This window comes from Ursus maritimus, unplaced genomic scaffold (assembly GCF_017311325.1).
Source record: "Ursus maritimus isolate PB19 unplaced genomic scaffold, ASM1731132v1 scaffold_14, whole genome shotgun sequence".
NCBI classification, from domain to species: domain Eukaryota; kingdom Metazoa; phylum Chordata; class Mammalia; order Carnivora; family Ursidae; genus Ursus; species Ursus maritimus.
In genome coordinates this window covers 8,465,752-8,491,401 of record NW_024423786.1, presented here as the reverse complement: position 1 = coordinate 8,491,401, position 25,650 = coordinate 8,465,752, and the positions used below count along the sequence as shown (strand labels likewise).

The window sequence follows — 25,650 nt, the reverse complement described above, 5'->3', positions numbered from 1 at the left end:
AAAAAAATTTTTTTTCATAATACTGACTTTTACCTATGCTGAGGTTGTCTTAGAAAATAAGGTATCCTGAGGCCTTACAGCTCAGCTATGTCTAGATACCTGAATATTCCTTTCTCCCTTCTTCCCTTCATCTTTCAGAATGTCCTAAGTCTTTCCCTTTGAGATGCCATTTGTCCACCGTGTTTAGGAGTGTCCTCAGTGAATACTGGAGAAGGCAGTAGAGGCTAGAGTCCCCCAGAAGCCCTCTCTGGATGGTGTTTCAGTGACTTGCTCTCGTCTCATTCCACCGTCTGGGTCGGGTGGTTGTGCTGCCTCGTTTGTGGGACTCCGTGGGAAGTTTGTCACGCTTGTGGGCGCTGCAGAATTGGAGAGTAACCTCTCACCGGATAAGTTAGAGTAGGGGGCAGAGAAGGTACATTTCTTAATTGTTCAAAGTCAGCCCTGCTGAAGGGAATCATTCCTAATTCTGAAGAGTAGTTTCTTTAGTGAGAGGTTCATTTTGCGTTGTTGTAATACTCATTGGGGAATGGTGCGTACGTGTTGTGATGCCATAACACATTGTGTCCTGTCTTGTAGTGTAACCTCCTCCGAGAAGGTGGACAAAGCCCAGCGCTATGCCGACTTCACTCTCCTCTCCATCCCGTATCCAGGTAGGGAGCTCTTTCCAGGCTCTAGTCAGGTGACAGATTTCCTAGGACTGGGGGCTCTCAGAGGCCATCTGCAGGCTTCTGTACTTAGGTACATAGGTGCCCTAGAGCTTTCCCGGAGGATCTTATGTTTTGTGTTGTCTTGGTTTAAAGATTTATTTCTTTATTTGAGAGAGAGAGAGGAGGGGTAGAGAGAGAGGGAGAGACGAAAACTAAGCAGACTCCATGCTGAGCACTGAGCCGAACACGGGGCTCAATTTCATGACCCTGAGATCCTGACCCGAGCTGAAGCCAGGAGTCAGACGCTTAACGGACTGAGCCACCGAAGCCACCCCCTCCCTCACCCCCGGAGAATGTTATGTGGATCAGCATAGGACACCGTGGCTCTCAGTCTTAAGCTCTCACGCTTAGGGCAGGACACTGTCCTGGGAGGCACTTTCCATTTGGGGTCCAGGGATTGACTCCTGGCTCAGGTACTGCTGCAACCCTGAGCGAGTTACTTTACCTCTCCAAGCTCAGCTTTTCTCAGGGGTCGTTTGGAACTGGGAAAGGCTTAACTCAAGGTTTTGTTGTGAAGCTGAGATGAGATCATGTTTGTGAAAGTGCTCTGTGCAGGTGAAATACTATTTCAGCATAAAATACCATTGCTGCTACTCCGTGTCAGCAGCTAATTGTGCTGCGCTGGCCCTTGTGGATGTGAACCTTTGACTCTGTCTTGGGTGATCAAATTATTTATGGAGATTGCTCTAGGCGAGGCCCTCCTGGTGATGAAGAACATAATTGCTGTGTCTGTAGTTGCATACCGTTGGTGGCCTCACCATGTTGTAAAGCACTTCGGTATACACAGAGCTAGCTGCATTTGTCTCTAGTGCCCAGATATGTATGAGACCTAATGGCCAGGGCAGTATCGAATGTACTGGATAATAAAGCTGTAGTAGTCCAGTTGGTAACATTGAAGCTTTCTGACAGCACCTGCTTGTTCAGCAAGGGAGGCCAAAGAGCCCTCATGTCGGCACAAGGCTTTGTCAACAGACAGCAGGAAGTGTCCTCTTTCTCCTCGAAACCTCTCTTCGGTTTTTCAGCATCAGCATCCGCCTTCGGTCCCGTGCTGGACCTTGTCTCCTCGTATTGGAGCCACGTAGGCAATAGCAAGAGCAGGCCAGTGACAGCAGCTTGCTGTACAGCCAGGTCTTCTCATCAGAACTACAAGTTTATCTAGTGCCTGGCAGGAGAGGGTATCCTCCCCAGTGTGAGCTGGTGGTATTCAAACCACGACCCTTGAGAGCCTGGCACTCTTACCGTAGCGGCCTCCCCTGGAGTCTCTCCACTCTTCTCTGCCAGCTTAGCGGTTAGTGCCATGTAGAGTAGGGCGTGAGTCCCAGCCTGATAGTTCTGTGTGTCTTTGAACAAGCACCTCAACCCCATCTCACACTGTCTTCATCCTCCATAAGATGAAGATAATGGTGCTTATTTCAAGGTAAAGTGCCAGCTCTATCCCTAACAGGCGCTCAATAAACAGCAGGCTAAATGATGGGTACACAGGGAGGAAAGGCTCAGGGAAGTTCCTCTTCCCTGAAAGCTGCTGGGGGCAGACGTAAACCGTGATGATGATGATGCCGTGGGCTTGACCGTCTCAGAGCCACATTGTGACACAAGTGTCCTACCCAGACTGTCTGTGCTGGAGCAGTTAGGTAGCTCTAAAGCTGATTTTCAGACCCTGCTCCCAGCTCCCAGGTGTTTTGGGGGTCCACAGACCGAAGCACTCTGCTGAACAGAAAAGTCTGTGCTGTGTGAGGGACCACGCATTGCTTTCTTTGTTTGTATTTGGGTTTTAAGTAGAACTTGGTTTAGAAACAATAGCTTTGCTTGAAGTTTGCAAACTTCAAGGGTGACAACTTGCTACAAGCCTCCCAGCATCTTCCCGCCCTTTGACCCTGTTACGCAGCAGGCCATCACGCAGCTAAGGGGGGGCTGCGGATGTCCGTCATGGTGCGTGTTTATACTAGCAGAACATGAGAAGCGTTTTCATTAGTGATGATTAGTCATAGAAAACGCTCAGACTTTTTGGTACAGAAAGATGCTTAAGATGCTAATAAGCGGACACAGAATTGTTAGCACAGTGTCAGCAATATAAGGGGGAAATGCTTTCACAAAAGGGGGAGGAGGAAATAGCCAAAATGGTAAGACCTACAACCTGTGAATGTTTTTCCCTGTTCTTCCCAAGGCATCTGTGTCTACATCTGACGGTTGTGTGTGTGTTGGTGGGAGGGCAATCAATAGAATCCAAATCAATAGAAATCAAAAAGCCAGAGGTGGGGGAGATGCCATCACACATCCAGGTAAGGGGACGGGAGAAGCACTTTTTACCTGCTATGCTTATGTTCTTGGATTTCTTTACAAGCCTGGATTACTTCTTCCCAAGGAAAAGAAACAATTCCTGTTACTGAAACCCCAGTCATGAACCGCGCTTTGTAGCTGTTCATGGCATCTCAGCTGAGTCCTCTGATGACTGTGAGGCCAGATGGGAACTCTTGATTCTCTCAGTTCTAGCTCTGGCAAATGGACTTGGACTGGCCCTTGACCGGGAGAAGTGTTCTGGGAGCACTTCCTTCAGCACACCAAAACAGCTGAAGACTCAGCTGTACAAGTCTGATTGGTTTTCTCCTTGAGCAAGTGGCTGTTCTCACCCCCACTTTTGGTCCCATCCCTCTTGTCTCTCAGTGGTTTCAGGAGCCTGTTCAGGTAATGAATGTCAGGCATTGCCCTGGGTACTGAATCTATTTTAATACTGTCCATTTCTCCCAAGAAATTGCCTCTGTATCACAGGCTGGCCGGAGCTCAGCCAAGAGCCTGCAGTGTTGATTTGAGCAGGTCAAGTTTGGGAAACCAGTCCTTTGAGGATGCTCTGAGAAATAATTGGTGGCTTTTCTAAACCTGGGCTCATAAGCCTAGGGCCTCTGTCTGATATTTATATTTCTTCTTTCTGCCAGTGAGGCACCTTAGAATAGACTGGAGTGTTAGAGCTGAGGATGGTGTCCTGACTTCCCAATCAGCAGTGAGGCCTGCGAGATTAGAGTGCAGATGTGTGTGGGATGGAAGCCCAGGATATAGGACACGGCCTGCGTCTCCAGACCTTCCTCTCCAAAGGAAGCTTTCCTATCTTCCCTGGGGTGGCCTCACACAGGAACTTGGCCCAAGAGTAGCTGGGGAAGTTCCATGTGAATTTTTTTGGCCTGTGGCCACCTCCACAGAATTTGGACATCCGTTTTATTGCCATTGGGTGGGGACCTCACCAGACTTGGACCTATGGCCAAAGGCTTGTGCCCTCCAAAGTTTGTATTGGTTCTGATTGAGGAAGTGAGAAAAACTTCAGCAAGCTATGTCGCAGTGCCTTCTCCCCCTCTTGAAGCCACAGCAGCCCCAGAATGCTCACTGCTGTGACAGATGAGCAAGCCTCATTCTCTGTGAGCCAGGCGGTTGACTGTAAGCTGCAGGGCTGGCCCCGTGGGCCCTTCCTGCAGCAGCAGCACGGTCTCCTAAACACTGTTGTCATCTATAATACTAATGGCTATCATTCGAAAGCCGTCTGTACCAGTGCTTGCTAGGTGTTCATATGTATTGTTTCATCTTTACCATTTTATAAATGAGAAAGTCAAGGCTTAGAGAAGTTAAAGCACCTGTTTGCAGTCACAGAGCTAAGTGAAAGGCTGAGATTTGAAGCTGAGAATGTTGCTGAAGCCCTTTTTCTCCACCGTTCCTCTCTGTATTCCTGAGGGCCTACTCTGGCAGAGTTTCTTATAGTTTTTCTAGAGAATGAGACAGAAAAGTACCTCTCAGCCAGGTTTGTTGGAGATGCACATGTCTCTTGAGCACTGGCACGTTTCAGGCACTGTCTGTGGTGTTTCCCACTGTATCCCTGCAGGCCTGTGAGGTTGGTGTTAGACAGGAGGGAGACTGATCCTTGGTAACTAGGTAAGTGGCTGAGAAAAGTGCCGCCGGCACTCAGATGGTAAACCACACTTTGCTGGCTGTTGGCACTTCAGAGACACATAGGACAGAGGACCTGAAATCAGGGACAAATGACCAGTAACCACTGAGCCCAAATGGAGGAAGATACAAAGAGGTGTGCAGGCAGGCAGTACCTCATCAGGAAGCCTTGTAACTAGAAACCAAAGGAGCAGCAGCTCTTGCCTGCCCTTGCTAGTCCCCACCCGTGTCAGCTGTGGTCTCATCCACAGCCCGCCAGTGTGGAGAAGCATGCGAGCTGGTGGCCATCTTGATCCTTTGGCACGGAGGGGCATCTCAGGAAACTGGGCGAGCAAGGGTGATGTCTTAACTCTGCCCTTCTTTTCCAGGCTGTGAATTTTTCAAGGAATATAAGGATCGGGATTACATGGCTGAAGGGCTCATTTTTAACTGGAAGCAGGTATGAGCAGTAACATTCATCAGCGTGGGTCTTAACATTTCTTTGCAAAGGGAGAGCATGGAGAACAGCTTGCGATCTTTTTGGGGAAAACAACTACCTTTTCTTTTCTCTTCTCTTCCATGGATGAGGATCATTATTTTCCTTCCCTCTTCTCTTTGTATGTACATGTTGAAATTCTCATATATGCTTTCCTGTCCCTCTTTAATTTATACCTTTCTTCAAAGGTTTTTTCCAGGGGCGAGATAGGAAATATCCTTCCTCTCTGCTCTACCATCTGCGTAAAAAGTGGGCCCAGCATTCTGTTCCTTTCCCAGTTGGCAGGAGCAGGCCAGGGGAGCCTGCTGGATGCTGACTGCAGATTCATCATGTCTGTCTCAGCAGCAAACACTAGAATGGCCCCCTGAAATACTCCACTTGCAAGCAGTGTCTGGTCCCTTTGATTTTCAAACTGTCACTCCTAGGGCAGCACAGGCATCTGGCCCAGAGAAGGCGAGCACTGTGGAGGGGTGTCCTGCCTGCCTGGGGTAGCCAGAGCTTCAGGGTCATGACCTGCCTGTCACCATGGCCTCTCCTGGTGGCCACCTGCATCTCACGAGTGTCTTTCTGCCCCCAGGACTACGTCGATGCCCCACTGAGCATCCCCGATTTCCTGACTTGCTCTCTGAACATTGACTGGAGCCAGTATCAGGTGAGGGGCCTGACTCAAGCAGGGCAGGCTAAGGGAGGGGTGGAGGGGATCCCTGGGGCCTGCCCCAGAAGTCCTTCATGCAGATACCAGAAGGTCTGGCTCGTGCCCTCTGACCTCTCACAGCCTAGGAAAGAAGGAGCTGCTTATCCATTTAGCTCTCCCCTGATTTACTCTTGGCCCAGAAAATCAAAGCTTTCTGATCATGACTCACTCAAAGATTTACGTCCACCAGCAGGTTCTGTTTCCAGAGGACCTCATGGAGTCTGCTTTTCCAGCTCTGGGCTTTAGTGACATTTTTTCATTTTTCCTTTTAAATGCGTGTTCTGCCAGAGGAAGTGCAGAGCTGTCTGACCTCGTTTGATTATAGAAACTTTAAAATTGTTTCCATTGTGCTCCTCTCCCCTCTCCCCATGGAAGGGGCCCCAGTCTTAACTGGATGGATCCCTCTCTCTACCATGTTTAGCCCACTGTAGAAACCTAAAGGCCATCAGCAGTTTCCTTTCCACGTACTTCAGCCAGGACAAAGAACCTTGGTCTCCCCACTGCCTTCCCCATGTCTGTTCCTTCTGCCTGGCTGCCACGTCTCACCTCATCTTGTCTGGCTGCCACACTGCCTTTAGGATTCAGCTCCAGTGTCTTCTCCAGGAAGACTTCCCCGACCTACCTTCTCTCCCCTCCCCTCAGAGGGTTGGATGCCTGTATCTGCATTCCCATTGACCCTGGGCGTATCTGTCATGGAATTTTCCACTGAGCTGCAGTCACTGATGTAGAGATCTGCTTCTCCATCTCTGGTTGAGTGAGCTTCAGGAGGATGGGGAACCACAGCTTGTGCATGCCCAGCACAGAAACTGGCATGGAGCCTAGAACCGGAGAGGCCAAGCCAATGCATACCTAGGAAACTTCCTGTTTCCCTCCCCTTTTTTGCCCCTGGGTCTGGACAATTCCCATCCAGCCTTGAGTTCTCCCTCTGGCAGAGAGGCCAGGTGGGCAGCTGTGTGCTCCCTTATCACTTGGGCTTTGTATCCTGGGCTGTAAGTGGTCTGTAAAGGCAGAAGCTGTGCTCATCTTTTACACCCAGCCCCCATTACAAAGTCGATACTGCATAACTCTTCGAATGAGAGTGGTATCAGGTGTTCTCTATGCAGGTGTTTCCACATGAGGGAACTTAAGGAAGAAGAACAGGCCAGTTTTTTGTTGTGCCCCAGAAGCATGGAGAAGAAATGGGTTGGGGGAATCCTATCCCCTGGTCTCAAGTCTTACATAATACCTAGACAGATTGAGTGGCCAAAGGAACTTGCAGGTTTCCTTCTTAATTTGTTGTATGCAGAGTTGTCACGTGGGCCCTACTCCCAGCCACCCTTATTCCTCTTTCTGGCACCATTCTATTTTTTTTTAAGATTTATTTATTTATTGTAGAAAGTGTGCAAGCATATGCACGTGTGCGTGGGGGACAGAGGGGCGGAGGAAGAGGGAGAGGAGAGAGACTCTCAAGCAGACTCCCCACTGAGCATGGAGCATGACACAGGGCTCGATCTCATGACCCGGAGATCATGACCTGAGCTGAAACCAAGAGTTGGAGGCTCAACCCGACCGAGCTACCCAGGCGCCCCTCTGGCACCATTCTTTCTTCTTGTGCACAAACTGGGTGTGACGAACTGCTTAACCAATAAGGTGCAAATAGGGGTTTAATGTGTTGATGCTGCCTAGGATGGATGACTCTTGAGGAAGGAGTCCTGTGCATATGACGAGGAGTTCTGCCTAGTAGATCAAGGCCCTGGATCTAGGCCCCAGCTTGCTCGGCCCTTCTCTAAAGGCTTTGTGGTTTTGAGCAAGTGGCCTCACTTTCCTCTAAAAGTGGAGTTGACAACACCTATTTCAGAGTTGTGGCGAGGTTCAAGTATGATCATGGTATGAAAGTGGCCTCTTAACTGAAATGCCAGATCAATTTTAATGATGATAATTCAGAAGTAGGCTGCTAGCCTCTTATCTCAAGGGACTGAACACTAATAAAATGCTAGGCACAAAAGTAGGAGGGCAGGGCATTTTCCCTCTCCAGTATTGCTCAGCCACTTGGTCTCACTGGGCCTCCTACCATCGTCTTCTGCAGCCAGGTGTGGGCTCTGCCTTGTCAGCCCCTTTAGCATGAGTGTCCAGGACTCCCTGCTACTCCTCCTTATCTCCCCAGGTGACCTTATCTGTTGTCGGCTCCATTAGCGCACTGCTGTCACCTGACCCGGGACTCTGGGCCACACCTTCTTTGGGGATCCACATCTACATCACCTCTTACCGGTGTCCCTTCATGCGACCACCCTCAGCTCAAACTGCCTGAAGTGGAGTTGGCCACAACCCACAGCACCCCAGGCCCTCAGCCATTTACCCGGATGCTCAAAGTCAAAACTTGGGTTTTTTCCTCCCACATCCTTTGCCAGGTCCCATCAGTTCTCTAAATCTCTGCCCCTGGTGAAACTCTCCAGATCTTCTTGCCTCCATCTCCTGTACCACTAGCCTAGTCTGGGCCGCTGTCGCCTGGGTGCATCTCGTGTCTGAACGGGTGCCACATTGAGGGAGAGCTGGAAATAGTGAACATAAAGCATTTGAATAGGGCCTGGCAGATAGGAATACTCAAATATGGAACAAGGTCATCATTGTCACCCCTTCCTTAGAATGCGCCACTGACTCTTCCGTTTTCCTCAGAGTACAGTCCAGTGACCCTTAGTGGGTCACTCTGCTCCACACAGTCCAGCCTTGTGTTTGTGACTAGCTGTCCTTCCCTCTTCTCCAGCCACACTGACCTCCTTTCAGCCCCTTAGGGAAGAATGCTCTCCAGGTTTGCACATGCTGTTCTCCCTGGCAGGAAAAAACTTGTCTCCTTTCCCTCTCCTCTTCTATGGATGTCACTACCTTCAGGAAGCTTCCCTACTGGTCTCCATGGATCATACTAGGCTCAGCTCACCAATTACATGGTTCTGCAGGATCCCACAGGTCTCCTTTTAGTCACCACACCTGCAGAAGTTCACTTTGCCTTCCCTCTCCTACAGCCCTGTTAGGGGGCTGGGCCGTCATGGACACTGCTGTTTCCCAGGGTCAGGCTGGCCCTCTGTGACCTTCACAAGTGCGGGAACACTTCTGGCAGTACATGTGTGAGTGTTGCTGCCCTCTATGTAACTGGATTGAATTCCTTAGAAGTCTGCTCGTTCTTTCTGTGCCATAAGACCCCTTCCAGTGGCTGCTTCTCCTCAAGCTGGCTCCTGACCATGAACAGTCATAGAAGTAATGTTCTATGGGTGCCTTCTAGTCCCAAAGCACTAGGCCTTGTAGATGCAGAGATTCCAGAACGGCCTCCGCCCTCACTGGGCTCAGTCTAAGAAAAGAAGCAATAACATAACCATCACCGGGTAGTAGAGGTATTGACCAGTGGCTTCTGAGACTCAGTAGAAGATAATAGGGCTGGGCCTTTGAAGGATGAGTAGGAGTTTGCCAGCCACGGGGAAGAGTACTCCAAGCGTAGATACATAAGCAGTGGCACGGCGCTGAGCTCTATCCCCAGAGACTTGGTCATGGAGCGCTTCTGAGAGAGTTAGTGCTGAGCCTACATTTTAGTGCATTTCTCAGGTCCTCCTCACGTTCTACAGTCGGAAGTCCCTACAGGATAGCATGTGACTACACACGTGAATCTCACAGTCTGGAAGGGCTGGGGTCTGCCCCAGCTCAGATTAGCTATGTGACTTTGGGCCTCTCCCAACTTAGAGCTCCACAGCCTACAGTTCCTACGCCAGCGCTGGGTACGGTGAATCTGCTGCCTCTCCCTGGTCCTTGGTGTCCCCTTCCAGTAGCCACCATGGTTATTGGAGCCCTGCAGGCCACGGCCCTTGGTCACTTCCTGCCTTCTCCTAGATGCTGCAGCTTTTCCCCGGCTTACCTCCCTGGCCTTGTGCTGCGCACGGCTCCTGACTCCTCCCTTGCCCCCTCCTGCTTTTCCTCACCTGCAAGAATCACAGCTCAGAGGAAATCTGTTGGCAGTGGTGTGTATGACAGGTTGAGCCAGATGAGTGACGAGACCCCTGTGCTACTACGGGTAATGACTTCATTAGCGCAGTGCCGCAGCGGCCATCTCTAGAGCTCTGAAAGTAGGTCACAGCCCTCCAGGGGCTGTGGGAGGGTCAGGTAAATGAGCCTGTTTGAAATTCCTGGGAAAACCATTCTCATTACAGGTGCCATGTTCACCCTCCCCCAGAAAGTGCTCTCTCCCTGTCACCCGCCGGCCTCTCCACACAGCCCCGGAACACTGATAAGCAGTTGTGTTGGGAGGCCGTCCCCAGCTAGGGGGAAAGGGGCCTCAGAACTGGGTCAGGCCCTTCCATGGAATTCCAGATTCCAGTAGACTGTTTGTGAGAGAGTCTGGTCTAGACCTTTTGCTTGGGCTAGAACAGAAGTTCCATACTTTTTACAGTTTTTCTTATTTTTCATCTCCCCCCTACCTCACGGACCTCCAGTTTTAAAAGGGTTTGTCTGCCAATCAGACTACACTTCCTGTTCATCGGAAGACAAGAGTATGCGGGGGCGGCTGGGTGGTGCAGTTGACTGAGTGTACGATTCTTGATTTTGGCTCAGGTCTTGATCTCAGTCATGAGATCAAGGCCTGCATGGGGCTCCATGCTTGGAATTCTCTCTCCCTCTCCCACTCACGCGTGCGCACTCGCACGTGCTCTCTCTCAAATAAATAAATAAATAAATCCTTAAAAAAAAAAGAGTATGCAGTGAATAGCAGTAAAAAGTGAATGAAACGTGGTTGATGAGGAGGTTGAAGGTTGATATTTTCTGCGATGTGATAGCAGATGAAAGAATGGCTCTTTCCATTTGGCACCAGTGGTCATGGGCTCAAGGCTCTTTGCTTGCTTCTGTCAACTCCCTGGACAGCCATGCTGGGAGCCCAGGGCTTAGAGGAGGCTAATGTGTGGCTGCTGCTGCTGGGTGTGGGGCTGTGAGTTGCCCAGTCCCCTGCAGGGCTTCCGACTCCTCACCATCACATCGTGTTAGAATGCAGGGTAAGGGCGGCCCACAGGGTGAGGGTGCAGGGAGAGGTGGGAGGAGCTCTTGGAGTGGGAGTGAAATCTCAGATTATCTGGCCTGTAACCAAGACCTTTGGGTACTTGTTGCTCAAGAATGACTCTTGGATTTTATTTTTTAAATACCTTAAGTTCTCAGTCTGAGTTAAATATCGGTTCCTAGACACCTTTTATCCTTCTTCAACAGAGTTGGGACCTGGTGCAACAAACACAAAACTACCTGAAACTGCTGCTTTCCATAATTAACAGCGATGGTGAGTCTGCCTCTGCCTGAGCCTTCAAGCCATTGGACCTTCTGGGTATTCCCAGGTCATGATACCATGAATATGTTAGTTGGGGTCACACACCCACCTTTTGCTTTATGGAAAGATTTAGGGATTCCCTTGTGCATTGGCAGCTTTATTCCACATCCTCAAAACCTTAGAAAACAAAATCGTGAGCTCATTACCATCTGAACTATGCAAGGTGTTTCTACAGTAGGTCAGCTGACCTTTGATCATCAGTGTTGTGTGTGGGGCTGGAATGGCCTCTTCTAATTCAGAAAGATGAGAGAAAATCAGTTCTGGTTTCTTATTGGGCACATACAAAAGTCCCTAGAGGGCCTGTTCTCCGGATGGTACTCCAGCTGGTTTGACTGTTTTGATTGGATGGGCCCATCCTGCTCAGTGTCTCTAGGGTGGGCTGACTAACTCATCGATACCAGTCAAGACTTCTGCTCTTGCTTAAACAAGTGGAAATGTATTAGGTTATATAACCAAGAAAGCCCCAAAGCAGAGCCAGGTGCCTAAGAAATGTCACAAAGAATCTCCTTGTTTTTCATATCTGCTGTCTCATTAGCTTCATAACCATTCTTGACTTGTTTCCTGCCATCTGACCTCCCCCAGAAGAGAGAGAGCGCCTCTGTCCCAGAGCTCATGCTCAGTGACCCAGTTTGGGTCAAGTGCCCATCCTTGAACCAGTCACTGTGGCCAGGTGTACAAAAAAGTCACATGCCTACCTCTGGAGTTAAGCAGTGGTTCTCTACCTGGGGCAGTACTGCTTCTGGAGAATGGGTGTTGTAGGAACTGGAGGAAGGCTAGTAGCATTTGGTGTGTGTTAGCCAAGAACCCCAAATGTCCTGCAGTTCCTGGGACAGCCCTGCACAGTGAGGAATTGTCTTCCTCCAAAATACCGGTAGGGACCCCTGAGAAATGCTGGGTGGGGATATGCATATCAGCCCCACCTAAATGACCTGGGCAGTACTACCCAAGCAGTACTGTTTTTCTAGAAAGGTAGCCAAAAGAAAGAAGAAGAAATGCTGTATACAGAGACAAGTCCCTACCACTCACTCCCTTCTGGGACTAGGTGGGAGAAGAATCTTGGGGAGGCCCACCACGAAGAGGGAGATAAGGGGTGACATGGCTCTCTGACACCAGAGCAGGGTGGTGGCGTGTCCTCTTCTCATGCATCTATGTTTGCTTTTCTTCTGGGTTTCCTGTTGTGTGGTTCCTGAATAGATGACAGCGGGCTGCTGGTACACTGTATCTCAGGCTGGGATCGGACCCCCCTCTTCATCTCTCTCCTACGCCTTTCCTTGTGGGCTGTGAGTATGGATGGGCTAGGCCATGGGGTCAAAGAACTTGCTGAGGCCACCTACCAGGATCTATTCTGGGAGCATTAGGACTGTCTCCAGAAATTAGAGATTTGGACTGAGCAACCCCAAGTGTTCAGAACAAATGTTAGTTGACTAGTGTTTTGGGGACTGTTGAGCAGCCCGGTTGCAGTTCAGCTCCTGGGACAAGGAGGGGGCTTTGTCATGGGGAGTCACCTTTCTAATCTTAGCTTGTCTCTCTGGTGTCTTCCAGGATGGGCTTATCCACACATCGCTGAAGCCTGCTGAGATCCTCTACCTAACCGTGGCCTATGACTGGTTCCTCTTTGGGTAAGCCTTCAGGGCATGTCAGGTTGTTGGCTGGGCATGGTGCCTTGGGAGCGGTGTCTCCACGTGTATGTGATGTGGCTCCTGTGACAGGGTCAGAGGTGAAGACAATCCCACCTCCTTGGGAAAGACTGAAGGTGCTACTCAGGCCCCACCTGAATTGTGGTCTGTCCCTGTAACTCCAGTCCCCCTTTGCCCTCCCATCTTGGGGCACTTCTTGCTTTGACCTCCTCGCCTTCTTGTTTCAGGCACATGTTGGTAGATCGGCTCAGCAAAGGAGAGGAGGTGGGTACTATGAGCAAATGCTGGGGCTCTGAGAGCAACAGCGTGATGTCCTGTTTGGTGTCCACACATAGGGGGCAGTTTCTTGCCCAGTGCGTGTGGGGATCAGGCCGCATGGCCACAAAAGCACCAGCACAGTAGCCCCCATTCTGAGCCTCCATTCCTCTCTTGTGCAGTGGAGAGTAACACTTGCCCCCATGGCTGCCATGACAACCGTCTGTCAGTCCTCTTCTCCTTGCTTTTGCTGCCATCTTTCTCACAGGTGACCTTGTTTTCTGCGCTGTTATGGAACCAAATTACAAGGTTTTTCCTGGGCTCCTCAGCCCTACAGCTACAACCCAGAGGCTCTTCCCTGTCTCTCTTTCCTGTTCACACCCATTCAGCAACTTTCAAGCCCCAGGGCTGGCCGAGCAAGCAGGGTCCTGCCCGGCTGCTCTCCACCAGCCCAGGGAGCAGACCCAGACCAGGCACAGCCAGCTGGGCTCCAGGGTCTCCTAACTCTCTGGGCACTCTCCCCTCTTCCTCTCTCTGCCCTTTCTGCATCCCATCCTTTTCTGCTTTTCGCAGTCTTTGCCTCTTTGGTTTGCTTATGTTTCAGCCTGTTTTCCCTGCACGCAGACCTGGAATCAGACCCGAGTTTGAACCCTGCTTGTCCCACCTATTACCTGGTGACATGGAGTAGTGTGATTCACCTTGAGTCCCCTGGTGTCGATCATGCTGCCGCACAAGGGAGTGAGTCTAGGTGCCCAGCATGGGAGCTGTCACACAGCGTTAGCGCTCTCTCTTCTGCCCCCTGTCCACCCCCCGCCTTTTCCTGAAGCATCTTTCTCACCCTCCTGAGGCTGCCTTCTTTCCAAGCATCTTATCTTGTGCCTCCTCCTTTTGTTCCTTCCTGTCAGCGGCTCCTCTCCCCTTCCAAACCTCTTCTGAGCGCTTATCACATCTGCCAGGGCTGCAGAGCTCATAAGCCTGGTCCTCAGAGGCCTCTGTGAACTCTGTCAGAGGCAGTGGCTTTGGCATGGAAATGAGCACTTAAAGCCCCTTTGCAGCCTCTCATTTTGAGACTGGTGCTCCAGAACATTCTGCCCTCCGTGCCATCTCCCCCACCCTCAGAGCAAGCTGGATTCTGCCTGGCTTGGACAGAGGATGAGGCCGAGTCCAGTGGGGTCTGGATTCAGACCCTGGCCATCTCTCAGCATAAACAAGAGGGTCTCCTCAGCTGGAAGCATTGGTTTTCAGGATGTGGGCTTTTCTCTTACCCCCACCAGACACTCTAGACGCTGATGCTTTCAAACAAACAAAACAGAGGCCTGTTCAATGGCACTCTGTCCTCCCCAGCCCTTGAGGTTCACAGCACACTAGCATATTAAAGACTAAAGAGTCTGTGGTGAAGACACCTATTTAATTTTACGAAACCCAACATTTTCATATTGACCTAACCTAGGGCACCCTCCCTCCCCTTTGGGGGGGCTGTTTGAGGAAATCATAGGGGGCTCTGGGATACCGTGTGGGTGTTTATCCAAGTGAGGGTTTGATGGACCACACCTTTCAGAATCACTGGGGAGTTTGTTTAAAAACTGCAGAGACTGCCTTGTAGTGCACTTCGTGGGGGCCCATTTGACTAGGGCACTGGCTGGAAGGGAAGAGAGAGGCGGTGGGAATGCAGCTAGAGGTCAGAAGCCGCCTCCTGCTTCTACCCACCTCAGACTCTGAGCCAGACCCTGGCTGCCCCTCACCCCTGGTTCTTCTGAACTACTGTTTCTGGGTGTTCCTTCTACAAAATTTGATCTCTTTCCCTTCCATTATGTTCCTGCAGTGTCCATTAATCTCCTAACCCCCAAATAATCTCTCTCCCTGCTTCCCGGGTAGCCTCTCTCCTTAGGGTTCTTAGGAGAGGCTGAGGGGAAAAGCTGCCATTCTCTTTATCCTTTTTAGTGGCTTGAGAACATGCATGTTGAATTGAAAGATGGTTTGAAAACTCACTGACTTACCCTTGTCCATTCCCTTCCTTCCTTGCCCTAGCCCAGGCACATTACCCTGCCTGCCAAACCCTCTCCTACCCATTTATATCATTTCTAGAGGAGAATATCCATCAGGGTCCTTGAGGCAGGGCTGTTGTCCATTAGGGGCTGACCAGGTGGCTGGCTGCCCTCTCCTGAGAGCTCAGCCACCTAAATTCCTCTCCTTGGAGAAAGCTGTCTTCTCATGTGTGCTGCTTTTTGGTTTCTTCAGATTTTCTTCTTCTGCTTCAATTTTTTGAAGCATATCATCTCTGAGGAGTTCTCTGCTCTGAAGACACAGAGGTGAGGAGAGACTGTTCTCTCACACTGGGCAGGGCACTCTGGGAAGGACCACTCTGGGAAAGTAGGCAGAGTCTCACTCACCATCTGATTCCCTGCCGGGCTTCCCTGCATGCTTGGCAAGTTGGCTTCTCGTCCCTGCCTTCCCTCTGAGGCCCGGGTAGAGGTTCCTGGTGAGAGCCAGTGGGGAAAGAGGCTCTCCTGCCTGTGAGGCAGGTCTGGGATCAACCTGCAGTCATAGTAACAGAAAGGCTTTGGGATGAAGGAATGGTCTCTGGTGACTTGCTGCAGGGGAAAGCCAGCCTAGGGACAGGAGGACTCCCAGCACCCCATACTCTGGCTGAGACAGCAGATTCTTTTGCCTGCCCTTCCCTGGGCTACCACAGAGGTGTGCCTGCATCTCTGTGCAGACCACCATGGAACAGAGTCTGCCTCCGGCCTGGGAAACACAGGAGTCTTGCCTCGCAACCTCTCAGAGTTGGGGTCTTTGAGTTCACTTGCCTTCCAAATCCAAGCTCCTAGGTGTATTGGGCCAGACTGAACTCTAAGGGGCCAAGGTGAAAGGGAGGAGTCAGGCTTTGCTGGCCTTTCAGAAGTGGCCTGACATTTTGCAGCACTCTAGGTGGGATCTGTCTCACTGACTTGCCAGTGAGTTGGAGCTTCTTTCCCAGGCAAGCAGCATGCTGGGCATGGAGATGACAAAGAAGACCCCAGCCCAGCATGTAATTCACTATTCTGGTTTCTGTTTACAGGAGGAAGAGTTTGCCAGCCCGGGATGCAGGCTTCACTCTGGAAGATATCTGTATGCTGAGTGAGTTACAGGCCCCAGCAGATTTCCCTTGCTCTGTGCATCTTTCTGAGTATAGATCACGCAGGAACTGTTTGTTCTAGGAACTTCTCTTTCCAGCTGTATGGTGTGGAATAGCTAGGGGACCAGTAGTGTGAAAAGATAATGTGCTGACCGATGACACTTGCTTCTTTCAGGACGAAAGGACCGCGGCAGCACCACCAGCCTTGGCAGTGACTTCTCTCTGGTTATGGAGAGCTCCCCAGGAGCCACCGGGAGTTTCACCTATGAGGCCGTGGAGCTGCTCCCTGCAGGAGCACAGACTCAGGCAGCTTGGTGAGGGACCAGGCTGGAACTAAGCTTGCTCACAGCTGTGGCCCAGGGCCACCAGCTCCAGGGAGCCCCAAGAACAAAGGGGGCCCCCGACAGTAGGGCTGAGAGTACAGCTCCATGCCCTGCTGTCTCTCCTAGCCCTCAGAGGCCAGCCATCTGGTTGGTGAGAGGCACTGTCCGCGGTGGCCCAGGAACATAAAGGGCTGGGGCTCCCTGTGGGACGAAGAAAGAAGCTGCAGGGCTGGGCAGACAGAGTGGGGTGAGGGGAGGCTAGTGTTAAAGAGACTCCCTGGGTGAGTTCCCTTATATCATTTGCCTGGGAGGTGGGGGGCCAGTTAGAAAAAAAAAGAAAACAATAAGTGAGTTCAAAATGATGATTGTGAATTGGGAATTTGTTTGAGGCCGAACTCCTCTGAGAATCTGACGACTCTGTCTCTAGACAGATGACTCAAACTTCTGTATTATGTTTGGACGGAGGGGCGGTTACTGAGCTGTAAAGAATCTAGCGTGTGCTCTGAGGCCAGTAGGCCGGCACCATTTGGATGTCACATTCTCTCTATGAAGAGCCAATCCTTGCCGCTCATGGCCGAGCCTGAGTGAGTGCTCATGTATACCCATTCCTATGTGGCAGTTTCCCAGTGGAAGTAAGGACTGGGCCCTGACATTTGGTAAAAGTGGGCAGAGGGTTTGCCCGGGGTGGCCTCTTGGCCAACAGCCCTATTCTTTCTACTGCAGGAGGAAGAGCCACTCATCCTCTCCACAGAGCATGCTCTGGAACCGGCCACAGCCCTCGGAGGACCGCCTGCCTTCCCACCAGGGGCTGGGGGAAGCCAAGTCTTCCAGCTCCTCATCCTCGAACCATTCTGACTTTTTCAGGATGGGTAGCAGTCCCCTGGAGGTCCCCAAACCCAGGTGAGGAGCTCCAAAGCCCCTAATGGTAGAAGTGGTTAGATCTTCCCTTTTAATAAGCCTAGAGAGTGGGGTTCCAGCCCCTGAGCTGGTGTCTAAGGTGGTGTCTTGGGACAGAGTTCCTTGGCAAGCAGTCTGGTGGGCAGTATACCCAGGAGGCAGAGGGGTTTGACAAGCTTGCAGGCCTACCCCTGTTTGGAGGATGGGTTAATGTTTGGGTAAGAGCTGGACTGTAGAATGATTTGAGACTCCTTCCCAGAGCCCTAGCAGATGGGGAATCTAGAAGGTGTACTGATTGCGGCGTGATGGGCAGAGGGTCAGGGCTGCCTCTCCCTATGGCCTTTGGTGGGTCTCAGACTTCATGGCCCTCACATTCTGCTTAACAAGATGGACCCAGATCCTCAAAGTCCTTGGTTCTTACATTCCATGTCTGAATTAGAGGGGCAGTGAGGAGAACAGACAGGGAGTTAGGCTAAATATGTTTGGCTCAGCCAGAGAAGTGCTCAGCCAGATGGACAGGTATGGCCAGAGTGTGTTGCAGGAATAGTGTTCCCTAGAAGAGAGTAAAGCTGAACACCGGGCAGGGGCTTAGGATTGAGGGATCGTCTGGCACTTGGGGAAAGGATTTACCGGCTGACCCCGTATCATTATTTCCATTTCATACCCACAGGGAAAGAATCCTGTGAATTGCTTTGTTTTCTAAAGTCTTGAGAATGTCTGGCCCTTCTGGAGAGAACAAAGCAGTGTGTGACTTACGAGGTCCTTGATAAATTCCAAGGAGAAAGGGGCATTTAGCATAAAGAGTATGAACCTTGGAGTCTATCCCAGACTTGAACCCAGCTCTGAAATGTACTGCTCCAAAAGTTTCAGGTCTTTTCCTTGTATCAGGCCTTTTAACAGGAAACTGAGCCCCAGAGTCACAGGCATATTACAAGGAAAGACCTGAAACTTCTGGAACCCTCCTCCTATCCCCCTCTGGCTTTTCTCCATGGGCAAAAGCAGGCAATGGAGGAAGAGCACCTTCCCCATTCCGGCAAAGCAGATCAGCTCTAGGCCAGTAGGAGCTCCACAGAGTGCATGGACCAGAGGAATCCTGTGTGCTCACCTCTGAAGGTGAGCCCTTCAACCTGGAGCACTAATGTGTCTGCCAGCGGTGTAGCTGAGTCTACTAAACAAAGAACGTGACTCCTCTGACCTCACAGGAGGGTTGGTTAAGATAGCTGAGGAGAGATGGTGCCAGGCCGACAAGTCCACATGCCTGTGCTTGTTCCTGTCCTCTGTGTGTGCCTACTGCCACGCCACCCTTGTCTGCACACCCGGCTTTCCTCAGGGCTGCCCTGGGGCTGCGGTGGCATGGCCTAACCCTCGCAGTTCTGGGCTGGAACTCTTGTTCAATGTCCCCACCTCCTTTCCTGCCTGTGCAACATTGCTGGACAGCTGGGAAAGAGACCAGAAGAGTCCTCCTATCCTCTCAGGTCCTGCTCCAGCCTTAACTGTCCCCACCTCCGGCGCCCCCCCCCCCCCCCACCGCTGAGGCAGCACTCCCATCACCTCTTCACATACCCCAGCTTTTTATTATTCCCTTCCTCCTTCCAAGAGATCCTACTTCCTAATCTTGTGACCATTTCCTTCAGTCTCACCAGTGGTTCTCTGCCTGCACTGGGTGGCTCAGACTCTTAGGGCTGGCCCAGGAGAGCTACAAAGGCCCCTCCCTAAGGAAACAGAGGAGAGTTGGGGGTGTCCTCTGGCCTTTCAGCCCTGTGTGCTTGGCCTGGTCGAGGCTGGGATAGCTGGGTCAAAGTGGGGCGCAAGGCCTTGAGAGGCTTGGGCTGGGCTGCTTTGAAGTGTTTGGCTCTGCCAGTCTATTCTGGGAATGCCCGCTTGGAGCCCGCCTGGTCTGGCCAGGCAACAAGGTTCTGGACTGGCTGCCTGTTTGCCAGAGCTTTTGAAAGACTAGATTATTCAGATTTGGAGCGTTCTAATTATGTATTTCCATTAACATTAAAATTAATTTAGTCTCTTTTATCTTAAAGTGCCTGAGGGATCCTGTCATTAGCTTCCCTGCCTCTCCTAGGTAACAACAGCAAATCAGCTTTTTAATGCAGTAGGGGGAACTGTATGGAAAGAAACCCTTTAGTAAAGCTATCTGTGACAGCTGAAATTCCCCTCATTATGTGAATTCTCTGGGTTTTGAATGCTCCAAATTCTATAAGTGTATCTCTCCTAAAGCAGGACTTCCCTATGAAAGGAGTCAGTAAAGCTTTGTTCAAAGTTAAGTAGGTATTGGGCTGGGGAAAAAGTTTTGTGGGCTGCTAATTCTTATCCAGTCCCAACCCCATACTCCTCTCTGAGAAGACTGGTGGCTTTTTGCTTTATTAGCTGCCACTGCAACAGCTTCTGATCGAGCTGCATTTCTGGACCATTGTTAAATCTCTAATCAGCTGCAGGGCTGGGGACTGAGAAGAGGCAGGGCCGGTGCTCTGAGCTCACATGCCTCCCAAGGTCCTGGTTAGTAAGAGGCTCCTCCCCCCATGGCCTTGGTCTCTGCTCCAGAGTCAGACATCTTTAGGGGTGGGAGGGTGCAAGCACAGCACTGTCCATGCCTGAGGAGGAATGGTGCCACCACTGAGCCCAGCTTGAAGCTAAGCTTCCTGAAGAGCAGATTAACTTGGCTAAGGGACACCTAGCAGCCTGGTTGAATAGCTAAGCAGAAACATAGGAACCAACTTCTGTTGCCCAGCTAGCTTCTCTTTCCCCATCTTCCACTACATATCACCTGCTCATTATAATCCGTGAGCTCTGTCCTGGGTGACATTATAATCAGTGAGCTGTGTTTAATGAGGCAGAGAAACTAGACTGCTTTCTGCAACACACAGGGTTCCTGTCCCATGTTTGACATTGTCTTTCATGGGATCATAGCTTCAAACCAAGGATGAGTGGTAAGAAGCCTAAAGGCATTGCCAGCTTAAGACTCAGAAAAGGACACTTAGAGTCCTAAAACATTTCTTGAGCTGCTTTGGGAATGCAGAAGTTCCCTCCCTCTTTCCTTCTCTCTCTCTCCTTCTTCTTTCTCTCCCTCCCTCCTTCTCTCTCTCTCTCTCTCACACACACACACCCACACACCCACACACCCACACCAGTGTTCAAAGGTTTAAAGTCCAGGCTGGGAAAACTGATTATTTTTTCCTTTATTTTTTTTTTTCCAAATGTGGTGGGAAATCCTGTAGTAGCCATCTCTGAAGTCAGTTGCTCCGTGAGTTCAGGAACTTGTTGAATTGAAGGAATCTTCCCTAAAGCCCCATTCCTGGAAGCATTCACTTAGAGGCTATGGGACCATCATCTAAAGGCTTGGGGTTGGCAGGTATAAGTGTAGATTAGAGGCGACATCCAGGCCCCCTCAAAGTTTGGGATTTTAGCCCTTGGCTCAAACATTCATTCCTTGCATGATTCAGACATGTCACCTGATGACTTTGAGTTTCTGTTTTCTCATCTGTGTAATCAGAGGTTTAAACAGGCAACTCCCAGGTTCTTCCTAGTTGTGTACCTCTAAGCCTTCTATGTCAGCTCAGGTGCTTCCAGATGCAATTAACAACCCATTCTCAACAGGTTTAAGCATTAAAGAAAAACTGTTGGTTCTTATGGAAAAGTCCAGTGGAAAATATGACCTTCAGGTGTACTCTGATCAAGGCTCCAACTCCATTTTCCTGTGGTTCTTTCCTCTTGCCACCTTCTCCATGCTAGCTCTGTCCTCTAGCCAGCTTCCCTAATGGTGAACAGCCACTTCTGGAACACCCTGCTTCCTTTCTCACATCCAGGAATCACATGAGGACCTCCTTTCCAACCATGAATCATAAGCTCTGTGCTTTATGCCAGTTGAAAATTATGTGCCCATCCCTGAACCAATCCCTGAAACCCCTGCCGCCCCTTAGCAGAAAGGAAGATCAGTATACTATTGGGCTAGTTTGGGCTGAGTTTCAGTCCCAGCTTTGCCACTCCTAGCTACGTGTGACTTGGAAAAATCACTTCCCTCCTGAGCTCAGTTTTTTCATTCCACCTTTAAAGATCAAGTGATGATCCTGGCTTCCATAAGTTTGGGTTTAAATGAGATAATAGAACTAAGTATCTGGCACATAGGAAATACTCATTCTGTCCACAAATGCTCAGTAAACTGTACTTGTGGTGAAGGACCTGTCCTTATTCACATATCTGAGGGCATATGGGCCATGTCAGGGCGCTAGGCACCCAGGTAAAAGGCCAGGCCAGGCACCGCAGGGCAGACCTGTTTATTCGTGCCTCAGCTGTGTGGGTTGGGCCAGCTCTGCTTGTGTGGGTATTCTTGTACCTCTTTCCAAAAAGGACTATCTAAAAGATAACCTGCCTGAGTCCTGCCCACACTGGGTGTCTGACAGGAGGTGGGGGGAAAGTGGGAGTTGCTGCTCTTTTGGTGCTATAAAGAGGGGCCTAGGCTATATCCAGATAAGGGAGTGAAATGTTGCCAAAAGTCCAGTCTGTTGGGCAGAGGTGTGAGTCCTCCGAGACCTGGGGATATGGACAGATGACCTTGGAAGCATCATCGGCTCCACAGTTCTCCAGTTTGAGGGTAGCTTGGCCCCATGTTCCCTCTGGCCCTGTAGGTAGATTGGAGGAGTTAGAACTTGGACCTTTCTTTTTCTTTTTCCCTTTCTTTCTTTCTTTGCAGCTTTGTTTGTGCTTTGTGCTTGAGTAAAGATGTAGGGCGGTAGAGTGTAGGGTCTTAATAAAGCTGATAAGTTACCTGTGTACTAGGATTATCTTTAAAGTTTTTCTTCTTTCATTAGGCAGGTGCAGGTACTTCTTGTAACTGTTTGCTTTCATCTTTAGGTGTCCCCTCCAGCCAGCTAATCCAGACTGGCACTTAGGAGCACCTCTCTGCTTAGCATAGTCCCTTGCCCTCAAACCCAGGAGCTGAACAATTGCTTTGCAACCCTTTCTTTGACAAAAGCCTCAAATTGGAAGATTTGTCTGCGGCGGGTTGCTGTCTGAGGTGGCTTTATGTCCCCTGGGATCACACACCCTGTTGCTATCTGTACTGCCTACTTCATTCCACAGCTATCCCCTGGCTCCCCCACATGTGTTTCTTGCCTGGTGGTGCTAACTGCTGGATGCTAGGGAAGTGACTAGCCTAACAGGACCAGGAATCCTCGCATTCCAGCTTTCTGTCATTTTTCCATTGGTAGTTTGAGTCTCTAATAACCTGTGGGGGGGTGTGGAGAACATAAGAAACGTCCGTCTTCCCAGCCCCAGGAGTGCCCCATCCCACTGCATCTCTTCCATTCCTTCAACACTTTGGTGTTTAGCGGTTGTTTTCCTACAGACTGCGAAAACTGGAAGAGAAAATCTGCCCTTCAGGTTTGAACAGTAGATGAGATTTGTGGAGCCAGGCTCACCTCAGTTGAGTTATGCTGACTGAAGGCCCAACCTGGAGGAAGCACAGGGAAACTACCAGACCGTGGCATGTGATTTGCACTCTCCTGGGCAGCTGTCTCTTTGATTTACAGACTGCTTGAGTCCTGCCAGGTTTAGAAACAAGGAAACCCTGCTTTGTGGGGCATGAGGGGCTTCCACCAGGTAGCAGCCATGTCCTGTTCTCATCCCTAATGCTGCTGTCACACATCTGCCGGAGTTTAGCAGGAATGATGAATGTGGAGTCTCTGTGTTGCAGGGGGTTCCTATTCATGGCAGCTTTAACGTAGAAAACCATCTGTTTTCCCTGGTCTCAAGGTGGTTCTGTTGTGGGACAAATCTGTAATCAAACTTGGCTTTAAAAATCTCTTCTTGCACTCACTAGCTATGGGACCTTTACTTGTCTGGACTGCCATTTCTCTCTCTATGATAAGGATGGTTAAAGATTACCAGAGATGTGGTACCTGGCCAGAGCATCCCTCCGGTGGCAGCTGCTTGAGGATGAGGCTGGGATGGCCACTCATGAGGGCTGTTGCCTCAAACTTGGAGACATTGATGCCAGCTAACTGGGTGGGCCAAGGTCAATGAACGTCTTTCTCTGTTTCCCACCCATACGCACAATTCATGCTTCTCTGTTCCTGGGTCCCTACAGAAACACTTTCTGCTATTCTTGAATTAAAGAATAAAGGGTCAAACATCAAAGATGATGTACGTCTGGGGATGGAGACCTGGGGTAGCTGATGAAAGGGCTTGTTTGATGTCTTGCTATCTCCTCCCTTCCTCCTCCACCCCTAGTGACTGGGCTACTGCCCTGAGACAGTAGAGAGAGGTTAGCTGTCAGCGAGAAGGTGGTGGCCACAGTAGATTCCCATACAACTTTCTTCTCCCTGCACTGCCCAAACCTCCATCTGAAAAAGCATGATGAAGCTGTCAAGTTGCCTGCCTTATTCATCCCTTCCCTTAGGGCATAACCAGTGAGTTTGCTGGGCTGATGCTTGTGAATACCAACTATGGCTCCTGGAAGGTGCTGCAGAGAAAGTGAGTGGGGGGGGGGGTGCCTCAGGGCTCCCATCACCTCACTCTTCAATCTAGGTCACCACCTTCCACCGTCCCCAAGAAGCTTATTCTCCCATCGCTCTGATAAGACTTCAGTGGCCCCTGGGTTCTGCCTTACCTGCCCTGCCAATCTGCATGCCGGGGGAGTGTGAGGTGATCCTGCCTCCCTGGTTTCCGGGGCACCCAGCCTTGCTCCCCTCCCTTTGGTGCTGTTGAGATTGTACTTGCTATATCAGTCACCAGGGCAGGCATGCCCTGACCCGAGGCTTTGGTTCCTGGCTCACCTCTTCTCATTCTGCTTTGCTCTTGTTCTTTTGCTTCTGTAAGTCTTTGCACAAAGCATTATCCTCACACCTGAGCCTGCCTTATGGTCTATACTCCTCTTTCTCTGTTTTTGTATTTTTGAAGAAAGTGGTTGACTTGACAGAAGCTCCACCAACAGAACCTTGCGGCTATGGCCCAGGACCACCATAGCCTCACCCCTGCCCCTCCAAAGGGCCTCCCCTGTCAGGCATATGACTGACTGTGCATCATCTCCCCTCTCTCTCCTCTCTGCCCCAGATCAGTGGACCATCCCCTGCCCGGATCCTCTCTCTCCACAGACTTTGGCAGCTGGCAGATGGTAACAGGCTGTGGCAGTATTCAGGAACGGGCTGTCCTGCACACAGACTGCTCTCTCCCTTTCAGCTTCCCGGATGAGCTCCCTAACAGTTGTCTGTAAGTGTCTTGCTTGAGAAGGCAGGATGCTCCCCTGCCCATATCAGAAGCTGGTGAGCAATCAAGAGTGTTGGTTAAGGAGTGAGGCAGCAGCTGGCCTGGGATCCCTGCCTCTCCCTAGTGTCTCAGCTAAGTATATCTCACTGCTCCTGGACCCCTGAGATATGGAAGAGGCTTTATGGGCTGCTATGAAGTGTGTTGCAGTGTGTGTTCACTCTCCTGAGCCTCCAAAACTCATCCGCAGGTGCCTCGGGGCACATTCTGAGGGAAAGCTGTCTGGACTGTAACTATAGAAGGTTCTATTTCTGTCCGAGGCTTTGCCTGACATGAGAATCCTTTGAAATCAGAACAGTGGGGTAGTGAAGGTAGGTGTGTGGTGGAGACCACAGCCAGAATGGAGCTAGGTCAACTCAAGGGATGTGTTCCTCCCAGCAGAACCAAGGGTTCCTTGCCATCGCTTTCCTCCTTTTGTCTTCTGCTTTTGCCTCTAGTCAGGAAAGAAAATTGGATGGGGACATCAAATCCCAAGCATGTAAAATCCTCTCTCTTTAAGGCTCCAGTACTGGGCTTCCAACTTGCATAGTGTGTCTGCTTGAGTGGCTCCCTTTGTGGCAGCCCCTGCCCCCCTGCCTGCTTTACTGCTTCATGGATATCAGGCAGGGTAGAGCCTCTAGTGGCCTGGCGAGCAGGGCCTGCTCCTCCCCCACGATGGGTCGAATGAACTTCAGGTGCTGGGGATTCATTATCACCACCAGAATCTGGCTCATACCCACCAGAGCTGACAGATCAGAGGCAAGTTGCCCTGGGGAGTTAAGAAGGATTCCTGTTGAGGGCAGACAGAGGCCGGACCTTGGGATTCCAGGATGGAATAGGCCCAAGAGCCATCTCTGGAGGAAGTAGGCATCTCTGCCCCTGCTTGATAGCACCCCTCACTTAACTGGCATTAACCACTGAAACGGGCAGCTCTCTGAGCTCCTAGCCAACCCTCAGGGTCTGGGTGGTTCCCAGAAGAAAGCTAGGTGCTATGTGATCTCATGGCCTCTAAAATTGCAGTGTAGTGATGGGGTCAGGGTTGATTC

The 25,650-nt window shown here is 50.7% G+C and overlaps 1 protein-coding gene across 7 annotated transcripts in view; it reads left to right on the top strand.

Annotated features, from left to right (window-relative positions):
* MTMR14 (myotubularin related protein 14) overlaps nt 1-25,650 on the top strand; it is a 46,899-nt gene that overhangs the window by 18,835 nt on the left and 2,414 nt on the right. For 4 of the 7 annotated variants that reach the window (XM_040628509.1, XM_040628510.1, XM_040628515.1 and 1 more), the window contains 12 exons: nt 577-650; nt 5,003-5,073; nt 5,687-5,761; nt 11,015-11,081; nt 12,324-12,409; nt 12,672-12,748; nt 12,994-13,030; nt 15,260-15,330; nt 16,080-16,138; nt 16,312-16,450; nt 17,183-17,359; nt 24,416-24,571. In XM_040628509.1, coding sequence (XP_040484443.1) covers nt 577-650; nt 5,003-5,073; nt 5,687-5,761; nt 11,015-11,081; nt 12,324-12,409; nt 12,672-12,748; nt 12,994-13,030; nt 15,260-15,330; nt 16,080-16,138; nt 16,312-16,450; nt 17,183-17,359; nt 24,416-24,571 — 1,089 coding nt within the window. The remainder of the gene's footprint in view (nt 1-576; nt 651-5,002; nt 5,074-5,686; nt 5,762-11,014; nt 11,082-12,323; nt 12,410-12,671; nt 12,749-12,993; nt 13,031-15,259; nt 15,331-16,079; nt 16,139-16,311; nt 16,451-17,182; nt 17,360-24,415; nt 24,572-25,650) is intronic. The other 3 variants (XM_040628513.1, XM_040628512.1, XM_040628511.1) reach the window with 3 other exon arrangements.